We start from the raw sequence: 9,696 nt of genomic DNA, 5'->3' as shown, positions 1-9,696 counted from the left end.
TATATCCCTAGTGAGCCGGGCCAGGCTGGGTGACGCCAGGACTGTTCCCAATCGCTGTCGGTGCCTCGGCTGCCCGGCCACCCCGCACGGGGGGTGCAGCCCCCGGTACCTCTGGGCTCCGTCCCAAGAGAGGACCCCGCYGGCGCATCCACGGTCCCATCCGAAAATGTAGGAAGAGGGGAGCAAAGGGGGCTCAGAGGCCGAGAGGGGCTCTGCTCTGCCATTCTCGACCCCTCCCCGGCCCTGCAGTCTTGGGCGATCGCTGCCGCTCAGACCGGGGTCTGGCGCGGGGTTTTTTTTTTGTTTTTTTGGGAAAAGCAGAAGTTGGCGATGGCAGCGGCTGGCTCGGAGTGCGGACAGGGGGAGTGAGCTCGCGCTTCGAGGGCATCCTTCGCTCGGAACGGAAAGGAAGGCCGGGAGGGACAGGCAAGCTTCGCACGGCGGTGGTCGGATGGCACGGAGAGCGTCCTCCCCCAGGCATCTGCAGGAGGAGGGAGAGGGGTGAGATGGATGGGCAGAAATCCCTGTGRCCATCCCTTTACCCTGGGAAGGCAAAGCTGGAAACAGAATTGATATTGAAAAGCTCAAAACTCTGGTGGGGTTAAAAAAAACTCCAAGCCTCAGGACGCTGTGATGACAAAAATCACTCCAAGGGTCACCTCTGCACCTCTGTGGGGCACAGCAAGGACACAAGGGGTGCTCAGCCCAGCACCTGTGTGATGCTGTGAGCCACAGCGTCCCTGGCTGTGCCAAACCCAGCTCCAGGGCACAATATAAGACATAAGATAAATAAAACATTTAATATAATCTGTCTCTGRAGCATCCCCGTGCCCCCAGCGTGCCAGCTGCCTCCTCTGCAGCCACATGTGTTGCTGAGGGTGGGAGCTGTGCCACAGGCAAACGCTGCCATCTCTGGGGGATGCGGTCTGAGGATGCTCTGTGGGATGGGGGGACTGGCAGGAACCTATCAGAATGGGGGCAACATTCCCCCTGGCTGGATTTGGGGGGGATTATCCACGTTTTGGTGCTCCAGCAGAGCAGATTCAGCTGCCTGTGCCCGTGGAAGGTGGCACGAGGCAGGTGGGAGATGTGGGAACCCCCACAGCCCCCAGCACTGCACTCACCGCCGCTCGGCCCCGGGACTATACGAGCCCATCGTAGAGGGAGAGCGCCTGCACGATGGAGGGGTCGGCCTTGGAGCCCTCCTGGAACTCCTGCAGCGTCAGCTTCCCRTCAGCATTCTGCAAAACACCCCTGTCACCGTGCTGCTTCACCCCAGCTGGGCACCCCAACACCCACAGCACCCACACAGACACCCAGCCCTCCCCACAGCCACTGCCTCCATGTCCCCATCACACCCCCCGTGCCTGCAGCCACAGTGACTCTGAAATGGATCCCAGAGGGGTGGGGGTGTCCCTCAGCAATCYTGGCAGCAGCTGAGACCTTGTGTTGGTGGGGAAAGGAGGGAACCTTCCCAAATCCTTTGGCCACAGGGAAAAAACCCTCAAGCGTGCTCACCTTGTCCATCATGGCAAAAATCCGATCCACCCTCTTCTCAGGCGTGTTCTCCTCCTCAGGAAGCTCCACTGTGTTTCCCTGTGGCARMAGGACAGGACCTGCTCACACRGCCAYCTGTGCCCTGTGTCCCCAGGSCRGGAYTGTCCCCCACCCCACACCAGGACAGGGTGCACGGGGATGGTGTTGGCACTAGAACCACCCTCAGCACCAGATCCCAACCCTGCCCTGCCCACCATGGCCACAAATCCCATCAAAAGAGGCCCAAAAAGGATTTGGGATGTTTCAGCACTCCAGCAGGGACCCCCAAGGGCTGCTCAGCTCTCTTACCACCATCTGATAAATGGCATCCACAATGTCCAGCATCTCGTTCCTCGTGATGTATCCGTCGTTGTCCAGGTCGTACAGCTTGAACGCCCCTGAAAACCAGAGCAACACCCATGGGCTGGGGGTGTCCAGGTGTCCAGCCCCTGCCCTGGACATCCCTGGACATTCCTGGACACACCTGGACACTCTGGACACTCCTGGACTCCCCTGGACATTCCTGGACACCCCTGGACATCCCTGGACACTCTGGACACCCCTGGACACCCCTGGACATCCCTGGACACCCTTGGACACTTCTGGACATCCCTGGACACTCTGGACACCCCTGGACACCCCTGGACACTCCTGGACTCCCCTGGACACCCCTGGACACCCTTGGACAGCCTGGACACCCCTGGACATCCCTTGGACACCCCTGGACACCCTGGACACCTCTGGACACTCCTGGACACCCTGGACACCCCTGGACACCCCTGGACACCCTGGACACCCCTGGACACCCCTGGACACCCCTGAGGACACCAGCTAAGCCCACCAGCATCCCATGGGGAACACTTACACCTCAGCTTCTCNAGCCCACCAGCATCCCATGGGGAACACTTACACCTCAGCTTCTCGTCCAGCGTGCCCCTGGAGGTGACCGACAGCGCCTGGATGAACTCGGAGAACTCGATCCTCCCATCCTGGGGGAGGAAAGGAGGGGTCAGGGGCTGCTGCCACTCCTGTCCAGCAGTGTCCTCCCTGCCCACTGTCCCCAGTGAGGGAGCACAGCCTAAAAGGCAGCAGGGAGGGAGGAACGAYGCACATTCCTGTGATCCAGCCCAGCCCGAGCATCCCGGCAGGAGCGGCTCAGGACGGGCTTTCATCAGCAGCACCAAAACCAGAGCCTCTCCTCTCCTGCTCTGCYGCTTCACCGCCCTTCCCCACGTGATTCCTCCACTAAAACAAGTGTGGGGGCTCGCTCCAGCTGCGCCACTTCCATTTCACGCCCCAGGAAGCACTGGAATATTTTGCTCCTCCAGCGCCACGCAGACGCATCTCAAATCATCACAGCGTGGCCACGAGCCCAGCCCTGACCGTGCCCCTCAATCCCAGATTCACCTTGTTCTCATCGAAGACGTTGAAAACGAAGGTGGCGAATTTGGTGGGGTCACCAAAGGGGAAGAACTGTTTGTAGATCTTCTGGAAGCCGGCGGCATCGAGCTGCCCGCTCGGACAGTCCTTGATGAAGCCCTTGTACCTGCGGAGGGAGGGCACAGCATGGGCCTGTGTCACCACAGCGAGGGTGGCATTGGGTCACTCCTGTCACCACAGTGAGGGAGGCATTGGGTCACTCCTGTCACCACAGTGAGGGAGGCATTGGGTCACTCCTGTCACCACAGTGAGGGTGGCACTGGGGACAGGCACTGGTGACACCGAGTGGTGCCCACTGCACTGCTCCAGCCCTCTGCCAGCCCACAGGTGGCAACAGGGCCACAACCAGGCTGGTGTTGAGAATTGTGGGGGAGACGGGAGGGGACAGGGACCCACTGCACTGCTGCCATGTCCTGGTGACAAACAATGGCACTGTGGCYGCTGATTTCCAGGAGGGTGGTTGGGCACTGACAGGCACCCCAGCAATTACATTAATTCTAACAGAGGTCAAGAAGTGTTTGGACAGCACTTGCAGGCACATGGGATTCTTGGGATGTGCAGGGCTGGGAAATGGACTTGCCATGATCCTCGTGGGCCCCTTCCAACTCAGGATATCCCATCACTCCATCAGAACTTTTATCATGACCCCAAGTGAAAGCTGCTCAGAGGGTTCCTGTGTCCTCAGGTGGCACTGATCACTCATTTCCAAAACCCATCAATGCTCAAACACCCCAAAAACCCCTCGGCCCCAGCTCCAGCCTGGCCCTGGAGGGTGCAGGGAAGGGGTTCCATGGCTCCGKGGGTGTGGGCACCACGCAGGGAGCACGAGGGGAGCACATGGGACCGCACGGGCATCACGTGGGGTGCGTGAACATTATGCAACGCATCGCCCAGATCTGTCAGGCGCCCGCTGCAGCGGGACGAGGGCTGGAGGAGGAGGGGAAGGGGGTGGCGAGGTGGGAAACCGAAGTGCCGGTGACATCTTTTTCACGCTGCTGCAGCTATGACTCATCGGGTGGGGGGGGGAAGGATGAGAGAAAGAGATAAAGAAAGCAAACCTTGACTGGTGGGGTGGGGAGATGAAAGGGAAGCGGTGGCTTTTCTAGGGCGCTGTGTTCGGTGGGGTGGAGGGGATGGAGTGAGAGCGTGCTGCCGGCAGGAAAACACAGATCCCACCCCTGATAGCACCTGAGGGCCGTGCTGCAAAAGGGGACAGCACTGGGACAGCAACAGCCTCCTGCACCAGGTCACCAGCTGGACAGTCCCCATGTTCCATGCTCTTTGGCTGCTCATATGGGGACGGAAGAGCAACGAGAACCCAGYCCTTGCACAGGGCGTGCAAGGAAAACCCCTCTGTGTTCTGGGGTCCCTTCTGTGAGGCATCACCTGCACCCCTCCTGCTCTGCCTGGACAGTGGGGTGGCTGAGTGTCACCAGCTCCTGTCCCCTGCCCACAGCCCCATGTCCCAGCCAGCTCACACCACGCCAGGCACTCACCACTGCTGCACCTCCTTCTCSGTGACTGCAAGAGAAAACAGGAGAAAAGAGAAAAAAGAGAGAGAGATTTAGTGTTTTTGCAGTGACAGCTGTTTCTCTTGTACTGCCCAGCAGTGGCTTCCCTGGGCACTGCTGGGGCTCCCAACAATGACATCCCTGGTGGATGCCCCAGGGCTCACTCACTCCACGAGCTACAAATGCCCCCCATGTGGCAGCAGCTGCTTCTGAGGCACAATTTGGGCCAGGGCTGCAGGTTCTGGGGATCCCCAAAACCAGGGAGCCTCCTTTTGTGTTGCACCCAGGGAGTGCAGAGCCATGGCTGCAAGATGCTGTGGACCATGAAGGGGACAAAGCTGATCATGCCTGGGGAGGCCCTGCTGTCTCATGTTCCCAGAGCTAAAACATCCCTGAAAACATCTGCTGAAACATCTGCCTGGGGGCGGCTCAGGGAAGGAACCTGCCTGGTCCTGACACACCGAGCGTGGGTGCAGGCGCAGCTCCAGGGCTGGCACCCCCCCAGGTACCAACTGCGTCTGGAGAAACATCACCAAACCCATCCCAGCGCTCTGGGAAGCCTCACCGGGCTCTGGAGAAACCCCAAAAATGTGACAAGCTAGAAAACAACAAGCACTGGCAACCCCGAGTGTCCCCAGCTGCTGAGATGAAGGATGTGCTCKGCAGAAAAAAGGCTCTGAGGGATGGGGGATGCCAGGCAGGGGCTGGCACTTGTCCCTGCGTGTCCCACTGCAGAAGCTGTGCCTGTGCCTCCCCACAGCGGGGAGCCACGTGTCAGCAGGTGGGTTCGGGGAGAACCGGCCTCATTTGTCATTTCCTTTGCGTCGTGAATCTAAATAATGATAGAAAAGCCACAGGTCTGAAAGGCGCGGGGATAACGAGGCGAGCGGAGATGTCAATGTGCAAACGGCTGATAAAAATAGAGACCCGAGACACACCAACAGATGCCAATTACCTTGGATGGCAAAAAAAAAAAAAAAGAAAAAGAAAAAAAAAAGAAAAAGAAGAGAAAGCAATTTTCCATCAGGAAGATTTGTAACGTGCCTGGCAGAAGGTGCAGAGCGCAGAGGCGAGGGCTGGCAGCCGTGGGGTGGCTGGGAGGGCACACAGCAGCCCCCACCTCATCACTGACCGTGTTCTGGCTTCAGAACCCCTGTTAGCAGGAATTTCAGTGCCCAAGGCTGTCCCCATGTGTTGGGGGGACCCTCCATCCCAGCTCAGGGGTCACTGGAGGGACAGAGCCTTCAATTCCCCCACTTCCCCAGAGATTCAGTGAAAGCAGCACCCGCTGTAGCACCGTGGGGTGCCCGGACAGCAGCACCCATAGGGATGTTCAGCACCGGGGATGAAGGACATTCAGAGCTTTGGCAGTGTCACAGGAGGGATTTGGAGGGTCAGTTGTTTTGGGCAGAGAGCGATCTCCCAGCAGGAAAGAGCCAGGAAGGACTCACGCAGCTAAAACATCAGCCATGGCAGTTCCAAGGGATTTTCCCATCCTCCCCAAAAAGGGTGGCACAGAAGCATCCTTCCAAAAGAGCTGCTGAGTGACATCTCCAACAGGAACAGCTTTCCCTGCACACCCTCACTGAGACACCAGCCGTGACCTCCACCCTGAGGGTGCCCAAAAGATGCCCCAAGCATCAGCTCTGCAGCCCCAGTCACCCAAGGAGGGTGCGTGGAAGGAGGAGGATGATGGTGAGTGCTCGGAGCAGGCAAAAGGGACCGCGGCAGCAGCCGGGGCTGCAGGCAGGGCTCGGCTCAGCCCCTCCAGGCAAATCGCCTTCTGCTCGYTCTTGTTCGACTGCGTTTCCCCCAACGTGCTATTTTGGGCCCGGGAGCTGCCTTTCAACTCCAGCAGGAAACAATTAAGAAATTTGTGCTTTTTTTAGTACAGGAGAAATGCTGGTAATGACACGCTTGGGCTGAGGCGGGAGGGAGGGAGGGATGGAGCCAGCTCCCCTCGTGCCGCAGGAGGGATGTGTGATGCTCCCAGGAGAGGCTTTTCCGACGGAGGGAACCATTCAGGTGCCAGCCTGAAAATCAGCACAGGGCTCCCAGTGAGGGATTTGTAAATGTGCATCCTGGAATGGAGCCAAGCAGAGCCCCATCCCTCCTCCAGCACCGGTGCCCATCCTCCAGCCTTTGGTGCTGGGGAATCTGTGGGGTTTGAACGGAGGTGGGAGCGTGGCCTCAGCTCCCAGCCCTTGGAAAACCACACAGCTCTGAGTGCATCCCTCCACTGCCACCAAATGTCCCCTCGGGCCAGGGGCAGAGCGTTCCCAGAGCAGGAACCGCCCCAGCCCTGACCCAGCGTGGGCACTGAGCGGTACCCGCATCCCTGCACCTGCTGTTATGGATCCGGGACAGGTGACAATTCCATGGCTGCCACTTCCCAGCCGCTCCGACCCTGCTGGGTGTTGACACTCCGAGCGGCACCAATTAGGAATGCAAATGCCCGAGCTGCAGCCACAGAAGCCTCGGGGACACCGAGTGCGTGGCTGAGCCGCCTGTCCTGAGGCTGGGAGCAGAGAAAACACACGCAGGGACAGCGCTGTCCCTCCGCTCTGCGTGTCCCCGGCCGGCAGAGCCCAGCCGGGCTCACAGACAGAACCATTCGGCGGCAGCTGCTGCATTCCCCTCYCGCGGCATCGATCACGGCGCGGGGCTGAGCCGACACACATCCATTTGCAGCGATCTAAACCCCGGCCAGGCGCGCCCCCGCCGCCCCAGAACGAGGGGGTGACCCCCAGCAGCCCCACAGAGCATCCCCAGGAGCAGGGCCGGCTCTCTGGCCGTGCTCCAGCCCGGAGCGGGGCTCAGCTGCCGTGCCGAGCTCCAGGGAGCGCCGCTCCCGCAGCCGCGCCGGGGAGCGCTATAAATAGCGCACGTAGCAGCTTGTTAGTAGCAGCGTGCCCCGGGATCCTTGGGGATGAAAGGCGCTAAATAAAGGCAGAGTATGATCGTTTGTTATCAACCGCAACGCTGGAAGAGAGGCATCGCCGCCGAGCCGGCAGCGCCAGCGACGCCCCGCAGGCGCCGRCCCGTGCGCTCAGCCCCGCTCACCGGGCGCAGAACGGGGAATCGCCGAGCACGGGGCTCTCGGACAGGCAGAGGGGACAGGRACGGGCACCCAGAGCAGCTCAGGAGCTGCCCAGCACGGCCAAAACACAGCCAAGGCTCTCTCCCTGCCCTTCGCTGATCGGTCCATTCCTGCTGCCACCTCAGCTGGGAGCGGGGTTTTGGCCACACGCCTCACACAGCGTAGAGTGAATGGGCAGAGCATCCAAGCAGCCCCCAGCCCCCTGCTCCCAGCTGCCGGTACCGAAATCCCCCTCAGCCCTCTCCCCCAGCCCTCTCCCCCCACCTCTCCATCAATCCCAGTGGCACAGGCGAGGACTGACAGCTCCGTCACCACCCGCCCTTCGCGTGCCCCCTCTCCTCCCACCACCCAGCTGCCACTGCAGCAAGAATCAGCTCTGGTTAATCAGTGCTCAAGCCTGTTAATTTGTGTTTTCCAGGCAGAGAGGAGAAGAGAGGAGGGACCCGGGACTGCGAAYCCCCATCCGTCGCCCTGCCGCAGGGAGCTCGCTGCTCGCTGGACCGCGGCGGGGACGAGGAAAGAGGGCAGGGGATAGCTGGTTGGGAATGGTTTAGGGATCCCTGCTCACGGTGGGATGCGTGAGATGATGTGATGCTTTAGCCCGACAGGAGCTTTTATTTTTGTGCTGTCATCCCTTTCCCTGTCTGTGCAAGGGCAGGGTTTGGCCACGGCCGCAGGGCTGGACCCTGAGCAGGACAGTGCACACTCAGCCCAGCCCGTGCGTGCTAAAACCGACAGCACAGCTCAGTCCTTACGCAGGTTTGGGCTCAACAAGCACTGTCCCCACGCAGCAGCCAGCGACGAATCTCCACCGAACCCCACACGTCCCCCCCTTGCTCCAGCTCCCACCACAGCACCTTGATCCCGTGTGGCCGCGGGCACCGCAGCCTTATCAGGGAAACCGGTTAATTATTTCCAGGCACCAAGTGGCTTCCCCCACCGCCACAGGGCACTCCAGCTATGCCGGGTCACGGGCTCTGCCGCCAGCCCACAGGTCCAGCATCACACAGAGTCACGGTCGGGGCAGTCCTGCGACATTGATTTATCCCAGGGACGTGCTGTGTCTCCTTCACAGAGTCCCTGCAGTCCCTGGGCTCCCATTTTGGGGGAGCCGGAACACGGGGGGTTCCCATCGGGTTTGGGGCTGCCTAAACCCGCTGTGGGTGCTCAGCGCAGTGCCCAGACCGGGGAAATTGGGCACCCACACTGGGGTGGGAGCTCAGGCGTGAGGGAACGGGGCACTCATGCATGCACTAACTGGRCACCCATGCCTGAGCCAGACGGGCACTCATGCAAAAACACACCGGGACATCATGCGTGGGCTAACTGGGCACTCGTGCATRAATTATGTGGGTGCTTCTAGGTGAGCTAATTGGGTGCTCATGCATGAACCGCCCGGGCGCTGCGGCGGCAGTGAAAGAGCCGCTCATGCACGAACCAGCTGGGGGTTCATGCATCCATTTTTTCGGGCATTCATGAATTWACGGGGCGCCCATGCACGGATGAATCGAGCAGTCACGCGTCCGTTCGCTGGGCACTCCTGCGTGAGCTAATTGGGCACTCATGTGTAAATTAGCGTAATTAGGAGATAACACACTTGTGCACGCACTAATTGGGCACTCAGGTGTGAATGGATCAGGTGCTCATGCATGAATTAATGGGACAGTCAGGCATGAGCTAATTGCAGGCACGTGCRCCGATTAATTGGGCACTCATGCATCAGCCACCAGGGCGCTCATGCACGGAGCAGCAGCGTGCGATCCAGAGGGAATTAACCGGGCAGCCATGCATAAATCCAGCTGGGTGCTCATATGTAAATTAATTGCGCKCTCATGTGTGTGTTAATTGGGAGCTCATGCGTGAACCGAGCGGGCGCCGCTGCGGAAGAGCCCGGGGCGCTCAAACACGCGGGTGCTCCGGGTAACCCTGCAATTTATGCCAAGCTCACTCCGCCCCTCGTCTCGGCCAAACGCGTATTTAAGAATTTCCTGAATGTAAACCTGATACAAACTCCGCTCTCRACATCATCACAATGTTAATATTGACCGAYTATGGGCTCYCCGCTYCCTCCCGCCCGGCTCGGCAGCGTGTGCGTGCGCTCGCTCCGAG

At 60.0% G+C, this 9,696-nt stretch overlaps 1 protein-coding gene across 1 annotated transcript in view; it reads right to left on the bottom strand.

Annotated features, from left to right (window-relative positions):
* The window catches only part of NCS1 (neuronal calcium sensor 1), a 17,803-nt gene continuing 8,107 nt past the window's right edge, over window positions 1–9,696 (bottom strand). The window contains exons 2-8 of the mRNA XM_057380079.1: window positions 4,473–4,497; window positions 2,944–3,082; window positions 2,447–2,525; window positions 1,846–1,934; window positions 1,519–1,596; window positions 1,125–1,241; window positions 1–481 (exon numbers count right to left, since the gene is read on the bottom strand). Of these exons, the coding sequence (XP_057236062.1) occupies window positions 1,143–1,241; window positions 1,519–1,596; window positions 1,846–1,934; window positions 2,447–2,525; window positions 2,944–3,082; window positions 4,473–4,497 (509 nt within the window). The 3' untranslated portion in view covers window positions 1–481; window positions 1,125–1,142. The remainder of the gene's footprint in view (window positions 482–1,124; window positions 1,242–1,518; window positions 1,597–1,845; window positions 1,935–2,446; window positions 2,526–2,943; window positions 3,083–4,472; window positions 4,498–9,696) is intronic.

The sequence above is a fragment of the Malurus melanocephalus genome, unplaced genomic scaffold (genome assembly GCF_030028575.1).
Source record: "Malurus melanocephalus ecotype Western Australia unplaced genomic scaffold, MMel_1.1 scaffold_435, whole genome shotgun sequence".
Classification (NCBI taxonomy): Eukaryota; Metazoa; Chordata; class Aves; order Passeriformes; family Maluridae; genus Malurus; species Malurus melanocephalus.
This window is presented reverse-complemented; position numbering and strand designations above follow the sequence as displayed.